General features: G+C 38.5%; 1 protein-coding gene across 1 annotated transcript in view; it reads left to right on the top strand.

The window, feature by feature from the left end:
• The window catches only part of RSPH14 (radial spoke head 14 homolog), a gene marked incomplete at both ends in the record, with an annotated part of 105,009 nt that extends 80,954 nt beyond the window's left edge, over positions 1-24,055 (top strand). The window contains 3 exons of the mRNA XM_082491823.1: positions 21,116-21,341; positions 22,701-22,834; positions 23,814-24,055. Of these exons, the coding sequence (XP_082347949.1) occupies positions 21,116-21,341; positions 22,701-22,834; positions 23,814-24,055 (602 nt within the window). The remainder of the gene's footprint in view (positions 1-21,115; positions 21,342-22,700; positions 22,835-23,813) is intronic.
• Positions 24,056-26,114: the final 2,059 nt, after the last annotated feature.

Here is a 26,114-nt window from a genome sequence, read left to right as displayed (position 1 = left end):
ACAAGGAGAGAGGCTTCTCTCGTTGCAGACCAGGGTAATATCCTCTGTAAACATTTCATTTTAGTTTAGGACCCGCTTGCACTGGCAGAGAATGGGACTATAACAGAACCAACAATCCGGTTCTTTGTCTATGTGGTAGGTTATTACTTTATCAGTGTTTTAACTTCTATTACACAGAATTGCACTGTTCAGGACTGCAGTGTACAATCAGTCCTCTTCGGGAAAATGGAGAATCGTAATTTGCAGTGTTAGAAGTCACAGATTCCTACCTCTTGTTGATGTTGATACCTGACACTTTGATTTCTTTAGACCACTATATATTTACGTGGCCTGTGAAATCAAAGAATACTGTACTGATATAATAAGATAGTAATGTGCACATCAGCCTGAATTCTTGCCACATTTAAAACAATTTCTAATCCCTTAAATTAATACATTGTTGAAGTTAGTAGCCAAGAATTTGTTCCTGTAACTTAAAAAAATTACATGAAGTTTTCAGTATTCTATTTCTTTTTTGTGAGCATGCTTGCAAAAAGCAAACTTGACACACCTATGTAATCACCGTCATGAGGCAAAGTTCAGATTTGTTTTTGGGAACATTCACAGCAGGAAACATAATCAGAGGACTTATGCACATCTAGTCAGGGCATAGAAAAAATATGATAATAGAACAATTGTTCAAATTTGAAGTAGGCTAGCCTTAGAATTTTAAATACCAACATAAATGTCACTGAATTACAAATTAAGGTACGTTTATCTGTTCATGGACATAAATGGATTGAAAAAGAGGTTAAAAACATGTCTCTGAAATGACTGATTAAGGTGAGATTCTACCATTACTGAGCAATACAAAATGAAAGCTCAGTAAGTTCTTAGCAATTGTAAGAATATATAAATATCTGCCCGTTACAAAATGGCTTCTATTATAGCACCCCGACTCTGCCAAATTTAAAAGGCCAGGCACAGAAAGGCATCTTGAGAGAAAATCTTCCTGCCAATACTCAGTTGCAACAAAGCTATTTTATGGGACACCATCAACTCAGTGGCAGTACAGAGAGATGTTCCAGTTCAACAGTGTTTATTCTAGTATATTTTAGTTTAGAATGGATTTGGTTAGTATCATATGCATTAATTTACTGATGAATTTTAGTGCTTTAAATGATACAGAAAACACTTTTATGTACTACTGGTTTGAATCCTCTCCCATATCATAAACTTTAGGGAAGGTCAACAGCTAATATTGTGGACTTTCTTTCCTCATAAGATATCCAAACCGAAAAAACACTCTCATTCACATATATGTATTGGACTTTATATATCCAAATGCAATCATATTTTGTTAGTACATTCCAAATATTTGGATTATATGACTTGGGCTGGTAAATATCCAGGGAAGAAACTTTTTATTTAAAAAAAAAAAAAAAACAACACAACCTAATAACTCAATAACTCAAATGGTATTATTCTCAGAAAGATGTTCCCTTGGGTGATACATAAGTATCCTTTTGAATCATACATATATTTCTCTTTTGAAGGAAGAAGGATAATAACCAGGTGCATACCCCATCTAAACAGCAAGCCCCACCAGAGCTAAACATCCAGCTGTGTTTTTGTTACTATGCCATGACACTTCCATCTGACTTGATTACAATTCAGTTGAATTGTGTTTTTTCCTTCCACAACACAACTGTGTCAACTGTATTTGTGCATCAGCACTTGATATGCTGTCTAATTGTATTTGCATTGAGGCGTTTTGTGAAGATAAAGGTAGTTACTCTACATTGTCTCAATACGGTTTGAAAATATAGAACGTAGGCACACAAAATAAGGGTAAAACAGACTTGGAATGTGTTAGCTAGAATACTGCCTGGAGTGCTAGGGAAAACTGGATAAAAGATTTGGAGTACTTGTACTGTTTTAGTGAATTCTTTCCTCTACAGTACAATAGCGTTGTTAAGATACAGTTAGAGGAAGAAACCAGAGTGCTAGCCTAGTTACTATCAAAGAAAACAGGGTTGGTAGGTAGGGAGAAGCAATTGTATTATTACAAACATTTATGGTGAATCGTAAAAATATCTTCATAATTAACTAGGTAAGATTGGTTAAACATTACAATATAGACAGTAAGAGTGGGATTCATCTGTCCAGATTTAGCATATGCATGTAGGTGGCTACCTCTGAGCTAGCCGCTCAGTGCTCCCCTTGTAGGCAGTGGAGAAAAATAGTCATTTCCAGAAGTCAGTTCATCTCAGACTAAGGTAGCGGTCAAAAAAAGGTCTGATGAGTTGCATTGTAGGAATCTCTTTTTCTCTCCATCAACTACAAGGGAAGCCTTAACAACTACTCCATATGTACATGTCCACATTATAGGTATCTAAAAGTGATGAAAATAATTCCTCCCAACTGCCAAGTCTGTGGAATTACTATTTAGTAAATCTACTGTAAAAAGATCAGATTAACAAGTTGTAGTTCCTATGAAATTGTTATTCGCTTTCTGGTCTTTATCATTCATGCATGTGGACAAAATGAATACTTAGAATTTGAATTCAGCTTTTCAGATTTGCCTCTGTATGTTTTTCTATTGGCCAACATGGTCACTGGTAATTTCATAGGCTATTTCTGTACCATAGAATTGTCTGGAAATGTTATCACACTTGTCTTTTTGATGTGATGACTTAGCAATCCAGGGGAGAAACAGCCCTCTGATATAAGGGGCTTAGAGGGCAGAGGAAAATAGGATTTGTTGGGTAAAACTGTGTTCTCTAATGGTACATTGGATGTCCAATACTAAGTAATAAAATGGGATTCTGGGGAGAGCTGAGTTTCTGCTGAACCACAGATAATACTCGGAACTACAGAAGTAAAAAAACACATGGGAAGCTGTTACCTTCTGAAATTTTGCATGTGTTTTGTTAGCTGTGATTTTAAATGTATTCAATAGTAACAAACGTGTGAAGTCTAGGTAACATAGAAATGATGGCCCACATCAATAATCTGTTCCTTCCATCCTACTTCACCAATGCCCTTCAGCGTTAGTGAAAAGCAACAGTTGACACAGAAAAATATTTTCTTTGTAGCTTTCATTACAAGGGTTAAATTCTGTCCGTGATTACACATGGATAAAGGTAAAAGAACTTAAATTGCTAATATCTATCGACTCCAGATTTAATAACAGAATAAAAAAAAAGCTGAATTTAGCCCTTCTCCGTCATGTTGTGTATTCCACATACCTTAAATTGCCAGGGGACTTTGAGAAGACAATCAATTTTAGTTGTTTTGGATCGGCCTAGTTTTTCCCTTCTGTGATTATTCTTCCATCAATATGGTAGTTGAAATTTGGACTTCTTAATCACCACTCTTAGGTTCTGGAAAATTTAATAAGAATGTAAACTTTGAGTATAACATACAAAGAAGAAGTCAAATTCTCTGCTCAAGTAGACTGAAGGGACTCTCTTGTAACTATTAATGGACGTGGATTTATTCTGGATACTTTGGGGATCACAAGGAACAAAACTTAGCCTTCTTTTTTAATAAAAATAGGACAGTTTTTCTCACCAAGTGTAAATAATACAATTGTGTCTAAGTATGCCAATTTTTTGATTTTGAAAGGCTTTGGTTTAAAAGTTCTCATAGGTAAAATAAAATAGTTAATTGCTTGAATAGTAAGCTGTTGTTGCTGAAGGTGGATAACGTCAACCTTAGCATTCGTGGGAATAACACTACAATTTTCTCAGTAAAAAGAATATGATTACAATCACTGGTAATTTACAAATTAGAGTTTGTGATGCAAGTAGAGAGTTACTGAATTTGTCATTTAGACCATGACCTCACTGAAATTAGCTATAAAACTGTTTAACATTGTTGTTCCTGGAGGGCATGGGAGAATCTGATCAGTGAAACTATGTGTGCTCGCATTGAGCCTGGGCTCTCTCCCACTGAAATTAGTGACCAAACTTCTAATGACTCCTGTGAAAGCAGGACAAAAACTTTAACCAGAAATAGTCAGATTCAACTCTTATTTTCCATTACATAAATCTGGAGAATGTCTTCTGAAGTAAGTGGAATTACTGTGATTTAACCCAAAGGAATTGAGAGTATTTTTCTTTAATTCACGGGGGGCGGGAGGGGGAGAAAAGACATATATTGCCTCACCACTGCATATCAACCAAGACTCTGTCTGCTGTCAAAATACTTATCTGCTTAAGCTGGAGAGGAAGAGCTGACTTCACCATTTAAGGATTTAAGCTTTTATTGTCTACTGAATTTTCTGTTATCCTTATCCCTCTACTTATCCCCTTCCCCACTGCTCAGCAGGTAGATTTCTTAAGAAGAAGGGGCAAATTTATCTTTTCTGGTTTTGTCTAGATTTCTTAAAATTTAACGTACCTTATTCCGTCAATGTGTAATCTGAACTGAGACAACCAGAACGCTTTCACTTCAGTCCTTCAGAACTACCTGCCTGGTTATTTTTAGATTATCGTCGTTAAATTCAAAGCCAAGGCCTGTAGCTGAAACAGAGCTGTACTGGAGGCTTATTAAATTCAAGGTAATACCTCCAGAAGAGTCATTCAACTCTGTTCACCAGTGGTCAATGAAGTGACAAGCACATAATCCTCAGACAGAGGTGTAGCATTCTTTATGTAGCATGCAGAGTTTATTCATCTCTGTAAGGTCCACTGTCAGAATGAAATCTCCATGGCCTTACACAGAATTCATCTGCTTTTCTTTCCTTATAAGCATGCATATGCACACAGAAGTGGATTCTTCTTTGAAAACGCAAGTCAGTGCTTTGGTAATGGGTGATATTGTGAGATTTTCTCCTAAATATGCCATATAACTAACATGTTTTCTTTTGATTGCACCCATCACTGGCTTCTTGAAGACTGGAACTTCATTCTTCTATACCCACAGGCCTATTCTGTAATAATGTCCTCTATCCAAGGACAGGGATCTGTTCTTTTTGCATGATAGCTTCCAACCGAATGATTTGATGGAGACAGCCAAGTTATGGCAAAAAAGCTCTCTGTTCTGCAGAGCTGTATCTTCAGCAAGCAAATACGTGCCCTGTTGAAGAAAAAACACTATTCCTGTCTATAACAGCACCTAAGCCATCAGCTCAGACTTCAGATGTCCATATCCATACAGTCAGAAGCAATTTCCCCCAAGGACGTACAAAATACACACTCATTTTCACTCCTTTGTGATCCACAAGTAGATGTTCACAGTACTGCGGTTTTCTACCTGACCTGCTGTTGTAACTTTTGTAGATGAAATTTTGATGGCCACCTGAAGGGTGTGACCCACAATGGCGCGAAATACGGAGCCAAAATAAAAATCAAATTGTGGGCATAAGAGTATCAGTAAATGGATATAAAGAAATGCTGAGGTGAAAATGAGTGAATTTTTCTCAAATCTTGCACAGGAAAATGTTGTCAAGATGGATCAGTAGCCTCTAGAATAAACACTGCAAGAACACACATTGAACAGCTTCTACGGTGAAACATCCAAAACCAGATCAGATTGGTACTATAAGCAGAAATTAAACTGACATATATGTGTCTGTAGCTCTCAGCTAACATTGAAAGGTTGGAGTTTTTGTGTATGAATCACTCACCCAAAACGCAAATGCAAAGATACCAAAAAACTTGTGGTTCACAACTGCAGATGGGAGCCGGCCACAGGTGCAGATTAATATAACACAACCTCCCCATTCCTTCGCATGCCTGAGCACACCCGAAGAGGTAGGGCACCCGAGCTCCGCAGAGCCACACATCCTTCGAATGAGCAGATGTGAGGATTTATTACAGAAATTCAGCAGTTAGGAGCCTTTCTGATGGAACGGTAGTCAGCCTGCATTTCCCTGGGAGGAGGTGCTACATAGCGTGGAGGTTCTTCTCCCAACAGGCGGAATCTAATGGATTATCTTTCTGAATCATTAAGAGAACGCAACAGATCTTAGTAAGGCTCAGGTATTGGATATTAACGGGTTACAATCCAGGCAAGGAAAGGGAGATGACTTAATTTTGTGAAAAAGGGATCCAGCTGAAGCAGCAGCTGATAGAAGGCCAGTATCCCTTGAGAAGGTCATTTTCACTGTATCAGCAGCCTGCCACCCCTTACTATTTTTTCTCTACACACACCAAAATATTTCTACCTCACAGTGACATTCATCTTCTCTTTCATCCAGCAAAAGCATAGCTTATTGTTTCAAAATGATATCTTTTCCTTCTTGCTTTAGAAGTCCCTTTTTATTTTGGAAATACGTGGAGAGGGAAACGTTCATCGCTAAACTGATTTAAGAGAGAAACAAACGTGGAATATTTCACTCACCTCTCTGGCACCAGGCAGGCAGGCAGCCTCCACCTCCTCAATCCATCAGGACGAACGCTCGCATCCACTGACGCTTCTCCTCTCTGCTTTGGCCCTTTTTCACATCAGCATCTATGATGTGCAGCGAGCAGACACGCCGCGGCTGCAGACGCTACCCCCACAGCCCGAGCGGCAGAAAAAACCTGCCCTTTCTCATTTTCTCCCTAGAAAATAAAATGTGTAGAAAACGTTGGGTTTTGTTTGGGTTTTTTTTTTTTAAAGGCGCTAACGGCAACGCTTGTCCGGTGGCCCCCGCGGGAGCCAGGGAGGTGCTCGGCGATCTCGCCGGGAAGCCGGGCAGGGGGAGCGCGGGGCTGGCTCCGGAGGAGGAGTCGGAGGCTGCCAGCCCGTTTCCACGCCAACGGCGGGGGGTACGGCGGGCGGGGGAGCGGCGGCGCGGCCGGCGGGCGGCTCCCGGGGCCGGCGGCGGCTGCCGCCAGGGGGGCGGCCGGGCCCGCAGCCCCCGCGCCCCCGCCCCGCTCCCGCGGAGGCTCCGTGGCGCATAAGGAGCTCAGTGTTGGCGAGGGGGTTTGTGGTGTTTTTCCTCGTCTTGCACGGCGTGTTGCACTCCCGCATTGCATAACGGGCATGCACATACGTGCGCCTTTCCTTCTGGCGCAGGCTTCGCCTCTGCACAGATGCGGTTATCTTCTTGGATTTGTTTAGCGGGTCCATGTTTTCTGCAGTAGTGCAGTTCACGGCTCTGTCAGGATTAGGATTTTTATTATTAATTTCGCAATGCATGCCTTAGGGGATCGATGGAGTAGAGGGAGCAAGTCATGTTAGAATGATGCAATCAAGGGTAAAGAGAGGAAAAACGGTTTACTCGGTTACATGGAATTTATCTACTCTTTGCATTCCACTTTTTCCACCACTCAATTGCTCCTGGTACTGTGCATATATTTTCTTCTGCTTTTCCCTTTCTGCCTTTCTCTTTTCTTGTCTGTTGCATTTGCGAATGGGTAATTTACTACAGCTTTTTTTAAGTAATGATGAATATAATCTTTTTATCTCATTAATAGATTTACTCTATTTATATTTTACATTTTTTCTACTATATTTTTCCTTTTGGCCATAATACAATACTAGTTGCATTGTTGAATCTGCAGCCCTCATCAAATAGCTATGATTTCTCCCTACACTGCTAATTTTATAAACGTAATTTGTTACTGATACACTTCTGCTGGAGATAGCAATAGAGACTTTCAGACCTAGACAGAATGCAGGCATTTTTTCCCGCAACAAGGCTAACATAATACAGTGCAGAAAGCACCTGATTCCTGTAAATGTTATCACTTCCACTACTGATATTATCAGCAGAGCTGTAGCATCAATGAATTATAATAATGAAATATTTTAGCGTAAGACACAATGTTACATCATTATTTTTCTTGCACAGAAATAAGGGCCACGAGTCAGTATACCACGTGAGGAAAATTTTGCTGTAAGTAATGAATCTTAGGTCTTATTCACACTAGAAGAGTTTGCCAGTGCACCTAGACTGGCAAAGTTGTTCTGGTAAACTCCTACCATTTAAAAAAGAAATGTCATGTACATAACTTGCATTGTTCTCCCAGCAAAATGATAATATTCAAATCATAAATCTTCCCAGCTTTAATAAAAAAGACAATCTCTACAGTTTTATTTTGAAATTTTAGCTTTCAATATATATGCACATACGTCTTTTGGTGCATTTATATGATTAGATGCTGGTCAATTTTAAAATTCTAATAGTGTTTTGTTTTTCAAATGTAGTCTTCACTTGCAATTGCATAAATCCCTGGTACAGTTATGCTGGCAAGGGAATAGAATAAAAAATTGTATCTGTGGTAACTGAGTAGTCTAGATAATAGGATAAAAGAACAATAACAAGGTGTACAGGTTTAATCTGCTATTCCGTAAAGAACAAGTAGTTACTATAGAAACTGTCACATTACATGTATCTTCAGTATAGTACTGCAGACGTGAGGAAAAGCATCTTCCACACATTAACCAACTCTGGCAGAAATAACAGCATCAACTACCATCATCCTGGGTAGGAAGATCATCATTCACGTGCTCTCTACAGATTTCATCACTTTTAGGTATTTTCAATTGCTATAACAAAATGCTTTCTTGCTTGCTGTTTCGAGGGAGGCACCTAACTGTAGATCAAACTTTGTCAGTGAAGGAATTATGAGCATGCTGTACGTGAGTAATGGAACAGGTCTTTCTCTGACAAGTTTAGGAGTTATTATTTCAACACCGCAGTATGGGAGCTTGCTGTTGATTAATGGTAGAGTAAAAACCCAACTAATCTGAAAAATAAATCAGCAGATACGTCTAAGTTTTCTTCAGTCTCACCTTGTCCTGCATCTAGAACTTCTCAATTAGGGCCTTTCAGCATGCATTGATTGCACTACATGTAGCTAAGCTCCCGCAGGAATTTAAAGAGAAATACATGTCTCAGAATAGTATATACAGGTGATAGAAGTCAAATCTCATATAAAAACAGTTCTTTAGCTCAGGAGTCTAAATGTTGTTCTTTGTATATGGATAGATTGAAAACACACAAATACATATTGAAAGTTAATAGTTTGCATTACTTTTTTTGCCTCAAAATAGTAAACTAATTTGAGAGAAGCGTGATGATCTGACTGGGTTCCTGCTGCCTCTTCCATGTCAAGCAGGTCACCGTTTTAATCTGAAGGGAGCAGCATTTGACTGTTGAGGTGTAACATCTAATACACAGTTTACTGGAACCCTTAACTGCACAAATTTCACTCAACTTGCCAGTGCTATTCATTGACCAGAAGCCAAATCCTTGGTTGTTTAGTGTTGCTTTCTGTTTGGGATCAATCAAAATAGATGCATTCATACATGTTTAGTTTGAAGACAATAGTGCTAAACCAGAAATGTGCTCTTAAGTGGAAAATCCCATAGGGATTTTTCTAATCAATTACCCTTTATTATACCATGACAACATCAAAATATTTATATGCACACATGCAATGTTCTTGGTGAATATACATCTCCAAATGATAGAGGGTAAATTGAGAGGCCACATCTGGTCTGTAATAAAAATATAATAAAAGGCATTTTGTATTTCATTCAATTTTCTACCAAACACCCTCTTTTTAACAAGCAATTGTAGATCTGGGTTAGATATTTATAGACGGGTCTGTGATTCTCTTTGAGCATGAAGAACTGAACAGAACATTTAGAGAAGAATAAAAAGGCTCTATTTTTATTTTTAACCATTTTTCTCACGTGGAAGAGTTTAAAATAGCATCAAGTACAGATGACTGGGATCTGATATTTATAACTGTGGCATATTGTTGCTTTGTACCAGTGACTGTGAGATGGTGGGGTAAAAAATCATGAATGCACCTTCCAGCAGGTGGTATCAGGCTGACCTCATTTGGCTTTATCATTTAGGATGAAAATTCACTTTCTACCAGGATTTCACCCTTTTATCTTCTTCTCGCATCCTTCAAGTAACTGAGCGTTTCACTTAATATCAACTATTTACTCTTCCTATGAGGTCAAATCATGGGAGACGTTTGAGACTGTGAACCCAGGTAATGAGTTACAACTAATACTACAGTCAACTAAAGAGAAGGACTCCTCTAGTTTTTCAACAGACAAAATTTTTAGAAAGAAAAAAACAACCAAACCCTAAAAATGTTAAGTGCCTTACATACCTTCATTCACAGCTTTTCTGTATACCTACTGTATTTGCAGCTCACAGTCATTGGCTCAACTGCTGCATCAGCAGTTGACACTGAAGCCAAGTTTAGAAAAACAAGTGTTAAATCCAGCAGCTGGTGGACAGCTGCTTGCAGGCTTGCCTGGAGCCCTGAAAGATACACTGGTTTTCCTGCGCAGTTAACTTTACATAGCAATCCTCACTTATCTTAAGATTTGTGATGGATACATGGACCAGAACTCCTTCATAGCCTCCATGGGAAGAGAGCTACAGACAGAGATACCACAAAATAAGATAAAAGAATATAGTTCTTTGTAAAGGACCTATCCTTCAAGGCTACATTATTATTTTTAAAAATAAAAAATGGAGAATGGAAGTATTCCTTCGTCTTCACTACTAAGGGCAAAGGAGTGGGCAAAACAAAACAAAACAAAACACCCTCAAACTTTAACCCCAAAAGAAAGCGGGGATTATTTAGTAAAGTATACAACAAAAGTGAAGTGTGGGCAACTGACAAAATCACTTGAGGTCAAAATATATAGATTCTTTGGGAATTACACTTAAAGCAATGCAATTAAGCAGGGCCAGGAATTTTTTTAAACCAAAGCTTTTAAAACAAAAAGTACCAGTTTCAGATCTGGTAATGTGGTCTGAGCAACAGGCTATTGTTTACTCTTGGGATACCCTCTTCCCTCCAGCAGCCTTCCTGTTTGGAGGTTTTCCACTGTGTGAGAATGATTAAATATCCATTGAAGCAATGAGTTGAAAGTACGTCTCTCCCACTTGAGGATACAAGTAGGCATTTAGGTTTTGTTTAATTTTTGCAATAGCAAGCAAATAAAAAGAAGAAAAGTATTGATTTAAAATATTTTTGGTTTTGTCACTTATGTTCTTGCTTGCTGAAGAAGTATTAAATTTGGGCCTCAAAAGAATGATATATATTTTCAATAGATACTTAGAAAAAACATTGTAGTCAGGTTTCACATTTCCTTGTATCCTTTACACTTGATAATTCTACTTCCCGTAGAAGCCATGAGATATAACTACAATTTTAGCAGGCACTATTATTTGTCCATTTTATTACCTTGTGTCTGATTAACAGGAATAAGAAATTGGTATTTGAAAAAAAAAAAGACTGAAAACTTTGTTTGAGGACACAAAGGTAATTCTGGGAAGCTATGGGAGAGCTGGGGACATTCAGGTAGCTTTGCTGTGGGGACTTTAGATGCCAGAGCAGTTCTGTAAAACTTTTGAATACTGCAGTCAGGTCTAAGTAATTAGTTTAGATAATTGAACACCTATTCCATGTCAGGCCTGTGGCTAATTTTGTATCTACATAAACAATAAAGGTATTACATACATACATCTACCAACTGCTGGTCATTTATGAAGTGCAAAGTAGATATACGAAGTGGGAGCTTTAGTCAGTTCTAACTGATCACTACCTCTTTTGTGAAGCATTTTTAGACAGAGGGGTGAAAAATTGTACAAAAGACTGTTTGGTCTATGATTACGGTAGTGATAATTCAATGGAAAATTGCATGAATGCAACTGCTGGGTTTTGTGATTTACCACTCCTGTTTTATAAAAGTTTTTGCTCTGTCAATGACACACGCGATCAATTCAAGTAACAGTGACTTAGGAATCAATTCAGCCTCCAGACGTAAGTCTCTAGGACCATTTTCAACTTTCAAGGGTATCCTGTCTGGCCCCCAGCTGCATCTTCAAAATGTCCAACTGTCCTGTAGGTCTTAGGTCATACCTGGCAGTCCCAAGTGATACCTCAGATGCTAAAATGACATTAGAAACCTACATTTAGCCATCTGAATCACTTTCTTACTGGGTGATGGAGTCCATGAAATGGGGAAAACACATTGTGCTAACTTTACCTAGCACATGAACTGATGAAACGGATAAACATTTTATCAAATCTTTCAATTAATGTAGTTTTCAGACTTACTTATAACAATGTTATTTTTAAAAGCATATTAAAGTGTCAGTAATTTCTATCAGCTGATGAAATATTTTCTGGTATCTAATTGTTGCAAATATGATTCTCTGTTTCTGTGTAAGTGTTTTGAATGCTCTGTATGTAATGTTCTTAAAGATAAGCACATTAGTAGCACTGTTGAAGTGCCTATGCTTAATCTGGCATGTTTACAGAAGCTGGACCTAATATTTTAGTCCCGGTTAAGTAACAGGTTCATTTCACTGTTGTTGTGGCTTGGCTCCTACTGCACTAGTTGTTTTCCAAATAAATGATAAAAAAGGTCTTTTTGCAAGAACACCATTCATTCACTTAGAGAGCCTCATTCAGGAATGCATCTTTAATCAGAAAATATGTGTACTGCTAAGACATGTGCCTATTTGTGATAGGCTCCTTTCAGCCAACGTCTGTGATTTACAGCTCAGTGGAGTGAGGCTCTCAACCTGAAAGCAGCATTTACTGGGGAGGCTCTTCAAAAAACAAATCATCCTCAAAGCAGCCGAAACCTTGGCAGTCTTGTATTCAATACAGGTTTTGGAATTTTTCACTGCTGGAACTAAAATATAAACTAAAACATACTGGAAAGCACTATTGTAGAACCTCATTCAGAACAGAATGCAATTTTCATTCGGTAGGATAAGTAGTTTTCTTTAAGAACATGGCTTCCCATGGAAAACATAGAATCTGCAAAGCAGCAGGTCTGGGCGGAAAGTGGAGAATCAGCCCGCCTGTCCATACAGCTCCACTCGTGTTGTGCAGCCATCTGGGCCTGTGGTTCTAATCAAGATGTGTTTCTTCTACTCTCATTTCAAACAAAATTGCCGAGCCAGACCATCTGAAGCAGAAAAGAATTTCACCTGCCTCTAGTACAGTATTCTTCTCTTCCTAGAGATTTTATCAGTTCTAACCATTCAGCTGTGCTCGGCTTGGCACCAGTGTAAGCAGCGTGAACTGTAGGATAAAACTGACTTACGCCAGGTTTGCCAGCGTGCTAGAGCAGCAAATATAAGCAGTAGATTTGTCAACACTACAATTTCTCCAGTTTCTTCTTCTTCAAAAATTCTATCAGGTCATTTTTTAAAGTAGCAAACAAATAAATCTCCCACCCTTCTATCAATGAAGAAAACGTAAAAAAGAAGTGCTTATACAATGAGACTAAATTAATATTTCCTTTAACCTCCTCCTGGTGTCTTCTACCACTATTTGCAGTCTTTCAGTCTGCTCAATTTTCAGTCTGTGCAATGATTCGTATATTCAAAGCAAGTTCATGTTAATTTTCAAGATTAAATTCCTCGATATCTGACATCATTAATTCTAGATATTTTGTTCCTTTCAGCCTCTTATTTATTGTTTGACAGTGGTATAATCAAATCTACATAGGAAACTTTCTCTTTCATACACCTCTGTTCCTGATTGATTGTGATTCAGTTACACTATAGAAGTTCAGAGAATATTTTCACCATCTTAATTATACATTTCTTCTGAGGAACAAAACTGACAAAATGACTGCTCTTTTACATCTGAGCACGGGTGAAGTTAATTGGCTAGTTGCAAAAGGTAAATGTTAAAGGTAACCAAAGTGGTCATTTTGCTATGTAATGCTATTTTGTAATGCAGAATTTCAGTTGCACAGATATAGCTTCCAGATACAGAAATTTAAGATATTTAACAAAACTATTTCTTGAACTTCATTTACATTGCTTTATTTTCTTGGCCTTCTGCCCCAAAAGAGGAAATTTAAAAAAAAAAAAAAAAAAAGCCTTTGTGACAGAGCAGACCTTCTTTCTCTGTAGGAATCTCTAAAATTTACTACAATGTAAGTAATAATCGTATAAACATTTGTTTAATAATGTCGTGTTCACCTTACAGTATTAATTTCTCTGTGACAGACTTGCTATAGTAATTGTTAACAGTTTCTACGCTCTTGATGCATATGCTTGGTATAAACTATAAAATCCAATATTTAAATTAGTGTTTGTGAACGCGCCTGTCCAGGTTCTCATCTGAACACATTCTCGGTGTTATGCACACTAAATTCACTGTTTTCTGTGAATGCTGTATTTCACAAAAGGTACTTGTGGAAGCAGAAAGTCAGCAATCTTTTATGGTTAAGGGCTGCACTGGTCCCTTTTTAGTCTCACCTTGTAGCTACATCTCCATTGCTGACCAGCAGAAAAAAAGGACAAATTTTGACCTGGAAAATCTGAACTGTGGTAGCAACTCAGTGGCTGATGCTCAGCTTTTTGGTAGTAGTGATCTCAAGGCCTTTATTTTCTCTACAGTAATTGATCTGAGAACTTTGGCACAAGTAGTGCATGTGTCAGATTGTTTTCCTTCCTTCATGCATTTTGGCAAAGTCTTCCCTGTAGAGGAAATTAATAAATTTCAGGATGACATTTCCTTCTTCATCCAAAAGAACAAGGAAAAAAAAAAAACCCAACCCTCTGGGTTATTTTCAGTCTTTAATTCTTACAATTTAAAAAAAAAACAAACTTTCTCTGAATAAAGGAAAGGTACTTCATCAGAGAAATAAAAGCCAAGATATTTCCTAATTTATGTGACCAATATGCATGCAAGATCAGTTGAATGCATGTCATACATATCCACATGTATTCACGCGCTTAGGTATATAGGATGACCGTGAGTGTACCTATATGTGAAGTAAGCTACAAATTTAGAAAACCTAAAGAAGACTAATTATACGGGAAGTGCAAGCAGCTAGATTTCTGATGGGCAAAATAAAAACACTGCAAAAGATATCAATGCTTGTACTTCAATGTACAAGCTGACTGTCAACAATTAGAGCTAGGAAAAAATATTATAAGTCACTATTACTTTATGACTTCTATTTCACCTTCATTTTGATTGTTTGCTTTCTTGTATATGATAATGTATGAATATGGTTTTATTAAAAGAAGGAAAAGTTGCTTTCATTTTGGAGACTACATTCTGATGCTGTATGAATGACCAGCAATCCACAGTTCGTGGATTATGCACTACTACAACAGAGAGCATATTTCATTTTTCTGCCATAGTGGTTTTGGTGATTTTATACAAGGATGAGACTGACATCAGTCAGAGGACGGGTACTTGTCTTGGTCAATTATTGATCTCACCCTGTAGATGAGTTTTGCAAAATATCAGAATCCAAAATTTAGTTTTCAGGTTCAGAAGCGTCTCTATGTGAAACACAAGTCTACTCTAATTCATGCCCAGGATTTCTAGAGATGCTGTGATAAAAGACCTGTAGACCAGAATCATTAAGTTCTTTAGATATTACTTCTCTTTTCATAGGGCATAAATTATTTAGATGGTTAAACCCATTGCTTTCAAGGAGAAGGTCACAGGCAGTCTTATTTGCTACCAAATTACTTTTTCTTTTTAAAAAAGTTAATCTGTTTCTTGGATTTCTAAATTATGATAGAGAAGCTAACAGAGATATATTAGTTGTAGTTTCTGTGTTAATTATTTTCAGTGGTGGTTTGACATTACCATTTCACACATGCTAAAGCAAAGTTTCTAAACATGAAAACAAGATATGCAGGAGTGTCTTTCATTCTTTTCTTTACTGAGGACTAGGAACCTCTTGTTTATCAGACCAATCTTTCCTCTTCCTTGTCAATGCTGGAAATATTTTTGAATTTTTAAAGCATCCCCAGAGACAATCACATTATGTGCTTCTCCAGTGTACTGCTGACTTTTTAATATTTTTATAACCTTAATATCTATTTTGTCTTTCATTCAGATAACATTCCAAAATCCTTAGTATTGGAAGAATTCTCAGTGGCTTCAAAAGCCGATCCCATAATGGTTTTATGAAGTTTACAGCTGTTGTATTTTTAGTGAGGCTATGACAGACACTACTATTGAGGTTGTGATTTTACACTTGGTATACCCTAGGGCTGACACCAGATAAATGCATTTAGCCAATGCACAGATTTGAAATGGTTTGAAATAGAGTTGTTTGCTCTTTCTAGTCCAATACCTATATCTGCAGTGTTTTCCTCAGTTCTCTTAATATCCTAGTAGCTCTTCGGTTCATTTAAACAAGGACTTTCCACCTCTCAGTCCTTTAAGATAAGACATACTCTGTCTCTAAGCATAGGTGTCCTTTGGGACACTACTGTTTACTCCTGTTAAATTACCATTGAACGACAGAGAATTATCGTTGCAAAGAAGAGGAAAATATCCTGACTTTCAAAGATGTCAACAGAATTTTCCTCTTCAATTAGAAGATTTGATAAAGCTGACCAGGTATAGGCAGTGAGTTCTGTTTCATGTAATGTGGTCTACCTCCTGCTCCAAACTTACCAGGAAGAAATTTCAGCCCAGTTTTATAGCAGTACCATATTCAATCTACTCCCTGACACAGCCTTAATGCTGGAAGCACCGAGACTTAAAGTGCTGAACCTTAGTGTTAAAATAGCTACTATGGGGTTCTCAGAGTATGCTCTTGTGACAGGTGACTCAGAAATATCCTCAGGGAGTCTAAAGAATAATTATTTTTTTCCAATTTAAACAGTAGCGAGCAAGGAGTTACTAAGGAAGGCATGCCAGGGAAGGATCTTCCGTGGTCATCTTTTCACTCAGAAAGGAAACATTATATAAGCCCTGCATTTTTATGTATATATGTGCTAGCACTCACTAGTTTAATAAACACTTTGTTACCTCTAAAACAGTGCTAAACTATTGCAGTGCTATCCAGAGAGCTGCTAGGTCTAGAAATTTTGTCAGGATCGTTCGGTTGCTCGCAGTTAGTGAGCTCCCACCCTGGGATTTCACAGCTGCTGTGTACTGGACCTGTTGATAGCACACCATGACGCTAGGCAGCATTCTCCCGATTGTGTCTGGCTCTGCTTTTCTTTCCCTTGTGTGCCCCTTCCTAAGTAGAAATGCTGTTTCTAAGCATTTCAAATAGTTGTGTGAACATCACAGAGAGACATCTGAGGTGTTAACAAAACATTCTTATTATATAGAATCTGTGTTTACATATTATTTTACTATGTTATACTACAGTGTATGTCACTTTGCGGCCATACATGAGGCACATGCTTCATACTAAACCAAACATTTAAATGGCTTTGAGTTGAAAACTGGCATTTGTAAGGAGAAGGATTCATAATGTGATTTAATTGATTTATGTAATTGAAAACCAAAACAAAACACCACTGTTATGTACTATAAATGACTCCTTTTGTCTTCTACAAAATTTAATTTGTTTACATGCCCTGCAGCCATACTGAGACAACAGAATAAATGGCAACTCCTCTTTGGGCCTATTTGACAAAAAGAGTCAGGAGAGGGAGGATGAGAGTGGCCAGAGAAGGAAGAGATGAGTGCTCAGATAAAAAGCAGCCCAAGGGAAGATTATAAGTTCTCAGAAAAACAGATCAATAATGATGTTAACTATGCAGCTGCAAATGCAACTATTCACATTTTGAAAACATTTTTCCCTGCTACTTCACCATGACCAGGGTATCTAGAACACTCTCTGCAATAGATAAAGCACCTTTGAAAGGGCAGTATTTTAATGAAAAGTCAAGGTCCTGGGGATGCCACCACATTTTTCAGTGTAGGACTACTAGAAACGCCAGCTTACCTTCCCCTCCTATCGCTTGCTCAGTAAGATGCAAGGATCTGAGGCTGCTCTAATTTACAAGTAACTCTCAAACAAACAACTTCCCACTGATTTTGTCTCCTCCCTTTTCCCTTTTACCTCCCAAGACCTTTCACCCTTTAGTTCCCTTGGGAAAATCATGACGAATTTCCACCTGGAAATTTCAGTCTCAATGTTAGGTAGTCTCTTTTTGTTGTTGTTGATGGCCTTTCCTCTCCACCCTCTTTCTCTTCACCACATTGAAACTTTTGACAAGGTCAAACAATTCATCTTTGTTTCTATATTTATATCTGGGAAGCTCCCTTTAGTAGCATGATAGCATTTCAGATAGGACAGCTTGACAAAACAGTAGATAAGAAAGCTCTTGGTACAGAGACCTGGCCTGGTAAAATAAACCACGTTTTTAAGAAAAATGAAAACAGCCCGAGCATTCATACAAAATCAGCACCCACCTGCTACATGGGGATTTCTGACCACAGAATAAATACTACTTAATGGCTCCACAAAATAAAAGCTATCCTAAACAACACTCTGTACATTATCTTGCCAGCTTATTGAAACAGAAAGACATAAAGTGGCTTTGTTGTCTATTTTGCACTCAGGACTGCAGTGCAATAGTAAAGGCTAGCACCAAAAGAAGACATGAAGTGCAAATGCAATGAATGAGGAATGACTGAGTCAAAGAAAGTCAATAAACATTAACTGGAAGGAATAAACTCAAGGGCCAATGAAAGCAGTCTTGTCTAGTTGAATGCATTGGTCGAATATATTAGAAGATAAGTAAAAGACACAGACACAAAGAGAAACCTGAATGCTGATAGTACTTACTGGCAATCTGATGATAAAATGATGAAGAGAATTGAAGTAAGTTAGCAAGGAAATCCTGAAAAAGAGGGAATTTAGGAAACTAAAAATGGAAATGAAGATGATGGGTTAAACAATAGTTACTAAGTAATTGAAAGCAAGTGAAAAAATAGTAATGGAAACCTGTCTGGGAAAGAAAAAAAGTGTGTCTACTAACATGAGAAAGTTAGACAGAATGCTATAGCAATAGTTGTTACAGAAAGATGGAAAGTTAAATTAAGGCAAGCAGGGGCTTCTCTTGACTCAAGCCAGAATGCTGACTACTCTGTGCAAGAACAAGTGTTTGCTTATGAAATGATATTATGAAATGCTTATGGTGTGACACTGTCCCAAGGAAGACAGGTATCAATGTGAATTAAAGCTACACAAAGGGTCTGGAGGAGCATGAAGTTTAAACCAGTTCTTTGCTACTCTTATTTACGTTCAGTATGTTACCTTATCTAGGAAGAATGAAATTACTTCAAGGTCAAGTAGTTCAGGTGTGGTTTTGGTTCAAAAGTGTCACAACTCATCTGGTAAAGCAAGTATACAATAAATGGATGCTTGCTACAGGGAAATTCAGCTTGTAAGTCTATCACCTGCAATTCATTAATCTTTCTTTGAAACTGTACCTCCCAAATTTTGATTTTATACTTATTTCCACAGCATCCGAGAATTTAGAAGTGTACATGGTGACTGTGTGAGCAGTCTGGGTATTCCAATTTCATGCACAGAGACCATATAGTTTCTTTTCATGAAAAAACCTTGGGAAAAGTTTTAAAAGTTGACTTTGAAAAAATCTTGTCTTTCGTAGGCTATTTCAAAAGACCACTGGGAAGCATGGCTAAACCAATTCTGGGTATGATTTACAGTCATCTGAGACTGCTTTAAGCTATTTCCATGGGAGCAGTTCACTGGTGGGTTCCTTACTGCCTTGGGACTTCATATAGCATGGAGTATTCCCAGCCATATCCTTGCTGTTGTCTAACCCACCCATAACCCTTCTATACCTATTATCTACAATCCAAACACCTGTAATTCTTGTCAAGGGAGTTAACACGGGGTGATGGAGTCACCTGTTTTTGCCTTCTTCTCAGGGACCTCTCCGAGAGGCGCTTTTGCCAGACCAATAGTGCAGGTTTCTTTTACCACATCCTTCTATGGAGACAATAAGAATGAGCTAGAGCTGATCCTTGAGAATTTTCTTTTTTTTAGTTTCTCCAGGGGACATTAATGGTTGAGGTTTGGGTTTGTTTTACTATGAAAATGCCACCCCCCCATCTAGTAATACATGCAGCCACAGCTTCAAAGGTAACGCTGTTTTACTTTCCTTTCCTGCTTTGCCTTTCCGGCATGAGGAGAAATCCTTGTTTTTAAAATGCTGTTAGCCTTCGAGAGTGAATGGTCTGAATCTGTTTTTTTCTTATTATTTATTTGAATTCTCACAGCAACTGACCTCCAAATGTCGCACAGGTAGTAAAAGCTGTAATAATATCACCCCCATGTGTTTCTTTGCATTTGCATTAGTAAAGTGGATCCTAATAAGTTAGTAACATAAGAAGTTATTCAATGTCAACAAAACCTCAGAAATATAGACATCCAGATACCCTCTAGATTAGGTTCATGTTGACCTGATGGTCAAGTTGAGGGATTTCTTCCATGCACTGCCAAGGGCCGTTAAAATCTCTTTCCCAGTTGTCCTTTTATCCCTGACTGTGGAGATTGATTTGAAAATACCTTGATGACTCTTATCCATAAAACTTCCTTATCTAACCATATATGAATCACTTTGAAAGGAGCCATATTGTCCTTAGCAACCAAAGAATCAGTCTTAGCAACAAGACAGCTGGAGAATTTTGTTTTCACATAGTCACTTATGGACAGTACGTTCTGCTTTCCCATGGCATTGCCATTTCAGCGTTGACTTAGTAAAGTGTAAGAAATGGTACAAATCAGACGCTTGCTCATAGCAAAGACATCACTTGCAGGGCAAGTGATGATCTTTTTAACTTTGGTGCTATTTCCTTTAGGAGATAGCACAAGAGTGCTGACTGCTGGAAAGCTCAAAATTTAAATTTTCCCCCATGACAGGATTACTACAAAGAAACATATGAGGAAGCTGACAGTTTCCCAAATCTTGACTTCCCCCACAGAAACCATAGCAAAGAATCAAAGTATTAGCTCAAAAGGTTCACATCTCAGCATCTCTTAGCATCTGTTCACGTTGAGAACAGTTAGAAAGGCGGGTATAAGATAACTTTATATATATATATGTATCTGTATATATATATCTCCTATATTTTCTTACAAAGAATAATTTGGGGAGAAATATTGCAGTGAGGAAAACTGGGAACATCAGAGCAATTGCCATTTTTGTTATGGCCTGGGCTGGTGTCTTTACAGGGCTGTGGGGGACGCTTCCTCAGGAAGCAATGCTAAGGTGGCATTTATGAACAGAGCAGTGTTGCAGTAGTTTCCATCTCTCAGTTTCACATCTATGTAAGGAAATGAGTTACCATACGTATTTTGATTCTATTAAGAAATTCAAAGTGCAGGTAGAAACAGTAAATGCACTCATACCTCACCCATGTTCCTTTTCTGTGTCCTGCAGGGGCTGCTGGCATACTGCATGCCGGTTTGATTCCCTTACTTGTATTCAAATTGAAGACTGAGTCAGATGAAATCCAGGAACTAATCCTCGACACACTCTCCAACTGTCTGCGTGTGGAGGCTTCTGAAGCTCTAGCAACTGGTGCCATTACTATCCTGAAGGAAAAGCTCACGCACTCATCAGCGGCCATCAGAAAGAAAGCAGCTTGTGTCCTGTTAGAAATTGGGTAAAGGAAAAGAAATCTGTCTATAATACTTAAGCCGAAGAAAATACTCATTTCGTGAGTGAATCAATGGCATCAGTTTACAGTTGTGTTCTACTACACATTGAAGCTGTCACATTTCACATGTAAAGCAATATCAGCCTGAACGCACACATAACTAGAAGACTTCTAAAAATCATAACTGCTATTAATCACTCAAGAAAGCAGATGCTGATGAGGAAACGTCATTCCTTCTCCTTCTATTTGTCTTCAGTACTGGCAGTGGAATCACAATTTTTTCCTGGTACAGCACTGCTGAGAAAAAACACTTGCATGAGAAATCATGCGAAAACAAGATTCTGACCACTATGGAGGTAGTGAGAAGCTCCCTTATCATTTTGGACAACTGCGCTTTCTCAAAAAATTAAAAATCCTGGGAAACTTTCAATGTGATTGAGGACAGAAATAGTTTTCTGACACAGGCTGCTACATACGTCAGTGACGGATCAGAAAAAGCAATCTTTATATTAAATTTGTGTATCAAACACTGGATGAAAGGAACAACTTAAGTCCACTGTCCTTCAATCACAAAATGTAATAAAAGTGCTCTACAGATGTCTAGTTCTAAAAGGTCTGCAGATCATATAGTTTACATACCAATTGGCACAAAACAATTCCTAGTGTCCTATAACAGAGCAAGCTCTTATAGGAATAGAGACTATAGATAAAATGAGTCATAGAAAGAAAGCAGAAATGCACCTAGAGTATGGACACCAGCTATGTTCTAGGTCCCTGCAGTAGCTGGGCCACATTAAATAATCCTCTCATTAAAGAGGCTGGAAAGAAAGAAAGAAAGAAAGGAAATTGACCTGGGAGAAGAATCAATTGCAGACTCCTAGATTTGCAGGTTTTAAAATCTGTACAGGGTTCAACAGCCAGGTTTCTAACTAAATGGACATTAGGACCACCAGCACACTTAATCCTACCTTCTGTTACATGCTGTTGCCCATCATTCTCCAGTGTATCACAGAAAGTTAAAAAAAAAATCCTAACATCACCTAAAAATAGCCTAAAAATTGTTAAGCCCACACACGTAGGTTAATATGATATCATCAGTATTGTATCAGCAAGTAGATTTAATAGACACCAGGCACAAACAGACATCCCCTTTCTTTTCTTTGTGGCTGGGGAGCAGTGCTTGCCATCTGTCTTAACAGTCAGAACATTGTGACTCCAAAGAGAACAGAGAGAAGGACTGTGTCAGCACTGTTGTCATGAAACGAAGGAGGGCTGCAGGGGTCCAGGCATGGGGAGAGGCTGTGGGTAGCTGCACGGTTGGCAGATGCAGTTCAAGAAAGCAACTTAACCATCTCTTCTGCACAGTACTCATCCAGAGGGCAAAAGCGTGATATGTGAAGATGTTATTGGTGTGCTGGTGAGCCTGCTGGAAGACACGGATCCTGAAGTCCAAGCTAGTGCAACAGGAGCACTGATGTTTGCTACTGTTAAACCGCAGGGTGAGAAACAGAGGCAGTTCTGTCGGGATACTTTCCGGAAATCCAATTCTAAGGCAACTTAGCAAATAAACTTTTACCCCACCCTCCTCCCACCCCCCAAGTCCTCTAGTTTCTGACAGTGTTAAAGCTTTTCAAGAAACTATAAGATTAGACATTTCTTTAGATCTGTTTCAAGCAGCTGTTGTTGCTCTCCCATAGTGTCTGGGGGGGGGCAGTATATTTCACATTTCATTCACCTGAAGTAGGTCAAGAAGTTATTTATCTACCCCACCTGCGCCATTTCTCTCCAGAGTGCTGCTCCAGAGAGGGACCATTTTCTGTGCAAGTACAGACCACGCAGAGATGCACATACATGAAGCCACTCTGAATGAGCGGTCCTCAACAGAGGACCATGGCTTTCTGGAACTCTTTTTGTGGTTAGAGGCAGTTTCTCTCTCACAGCTGGGAGAGGAATGAATATTAATAAGGTCTGTAGTTCTCCCAAGTAACTTACATGACACTGAAAACACTAACTGCTAAATTTTCAGTGTGATGAATGAGTAATTAGACATAAAAGACTCTTAATAACAGCAGTTGTGTTCCAGTACTCCTCTGCAACTGTCCCCCTGGCTTCTGAAGAGAACACAGGAGTGGATCTCAGTATTTGAAGTGTCTTTAAAAATAAAAGAATGGAGGATGTTCTTAAGGGCATCTAACCCTCCCAAAAAATAGTTTATGCTATCATTCAGTGCCTTATTCTTAGATAAGTTGTTGCAAATGCAAACACAATGTGCAAGGCAAATAAAGTTAACCAAGAAAGATCTTTTTTCTCAAAGATAAACAGCTAGCAGCCAGCTTCGGTCTTCCAAGGAAAAGCATGTCAGACCTCTTCGCACTTCACCCTCTGGGCTGTTCAGAGCTGGGAGTATAAAGTTAGCAATTCAAAAGCATGTTGTTTATATGTAATAACACATTTTAAAGCCAGTTTATTTCTCTGCAGGGAGATTCTCAGCCCTACATGCTGAAGCCATTCCACCTTTACTGAAGTTGGTTGCTGAGGAAACCAGCAAAGCCCGTCTGAGTGCAATCAAAACCCTCACCATGCTGGCTGAGCTACCAGAGGGCCGCAAGACACTCCTGGATCATACAGATACGTTTCAGCAATGTCTGAATGATCCCTGTGAGGCAGTGAAACGAGCTGCCGAAATTGCCATCCGTGTCATCAAATGGAAACCTTTCTGAAGACAAGATGTTTCATAGAGATCTATTGCCCTCTGTTGTTGTCTGGCTGTAAAAGTTGCATGATTATGAGACCTTCAAAACCCAAACTCTCTTTCTTGGTTACTCTGGATCAGTTCCTCCTGAAAAGTCATTTGCCAACAGTTTCACATCAGTATTGCAGGTCACAAGCAGAATAATGGGCAAAAAGAAAAGTTAGGAAGACTCAAATTCTCCCCTAGGAGTTATTTCCTGCGTTATCAAGATTTTCCTGTGATATGAGAAACTGTTCCTTTTGTTTTCTTCATAATGTTATCTCCTTTTTTTTTAAATCTCAGCCAATCAAACAATCAATAACTAATTATATTAGAAAGAAAGTTTCGTAATGAACCTCTCCAGCAGTCTTGCCTATCCCGAGAAATTAACCTAACAACAGGAATTTACATGAGTTTTGCTGCAAACATTTGTTGAACATGGGATTAGCTCAGGTTCGGCTCTCACATGGTATTCTTATATCTGGAAGTTACTAAATTGTAGCTACAAAGAAGGTGCATCATCTGTATAAAGGGGTTGTCAGGGCTGCTTTTCCACTGCAGAAACCCACTGTCACACTGCAAACTGTTACCCTTATACAAAGTGTAAACTGATTCTATAGAACTGATTAAAGTTAAAATGTTTCTCTTCCATAACCTAACCAAAGGGTGAATTTCCTCTCCTATAAAGATGTCATTTAAAAGCATTGAGTCAGTTGGATTCATTCCCTCTGGGCAGGATCTTGGAGGAACTCTGCCTTTTAAACACACTTTACATACATAAGCCACTCATATGTAATACATATTGATGCCAGAGTGCATCCAATTCAATAAAAGAGCGCCAGGCAGCTTAATAATAGCGTCCAGTAAAGGACTGGGGAACAACAGAGAGAGGTAGACTCATCTACACTTACAAAACTGCTGCAGAAAAAATAGTTATTCTAGCTCAGTTCCAAAATTCTGTCACAGCCTTCCCCAATAATTCAGGTATCACACTTTAACGAGTTCACAAAATAATTAACTTGTCCAGATGTATACATAAGACCACCCAGACTGAACTGCTCTGTCTAGAAGAAATTTAGCTGACTTGGACCTTAACTACTGTGTTCTGAGCATCTTCCTGATCATTGCTTTAAAGACAATATAAGCTGTTTCCAAATAAGGCTCTATATGGTGTCAATGTTCTTGTCTTACCTACACACACAGTGCAGAAATGGGGCAGAGCCTTAACTGAACTCTGGAATACGGACGCTAGTGGTACCCAGCAATTCTTTGACACCATTACATCTGACAACATAAAATATGATATTTCAATCCCAACAGTAATTCCATTGGGCTATATCAACCACGTACTGCCTATACAAACACCAGAATTCGAAGTCTGCATACAGAACAGCCATGAATATTTTTTTATTTTTTTTTAACTTATACAGCTATATTTACTAACATAAAGGCTGCAGATATTGTAATTCAAATTCACATGCTCTGATGTGGTGCAGCTTCCTGCGATTTATTGGAAGGACTGCAGATGATAAATGTTTGCAGGAGCACAGCACAACATATGACGATGATAGCAGAGTTAAACAGCCTCTGTGAAGCGAAGGACACTACAGAGAACACAGCTAATGCAGAAATAATCCTATTTATTGCAGAACACTGTTTTGTAACATCTGTGGTGTTTCTCGAGCTGTGTTAGCTTGGTGTCTCCTGTTGGGTTACACTGCAGGAGGCCAGTGCAGGAGAGGGCACAGCACAGGCACGGTGCAGCAAACCCTGTCACAGCGTGGGGGACAAGGGAACCATGCTCAGATATACCTGGTGGAGCAGAGACACATCCCACTATCTCTTTTGTAATCCTGACTATACGGAACCTGAATTAGGAGGTAAATTTTTATTCTACAAAATAATTTTTTGAGGTGTATTAAAATGTAACACACAATTGCTCCCGTAGTAATATGCTGATTCCTAAAACTCCCCACTAAAATAAGTTTCTCGGGCACGATTCCACATCTGAAATGTCCCTTCACATTCTTCATCAAGACCTTTGAGAT

Source organism: Vanellus vanellus (assembly GCF_965231255.1).
Source record: "Vanellus vanellus genome assembly, chromosome: 16".
In the NCBI taxonomy this organism is placed as follows: domain Eukaryota; kingdom Metazoa; phylum Chordata; class Aves; order Charadriiformes; family Charadriidae; genus Vanellus; species Vanellus vanellus.
Note: the sequence above shows the minus strand (reverse complement) of the source record. Positions and strands in the feature narration are given on the sequence as shown.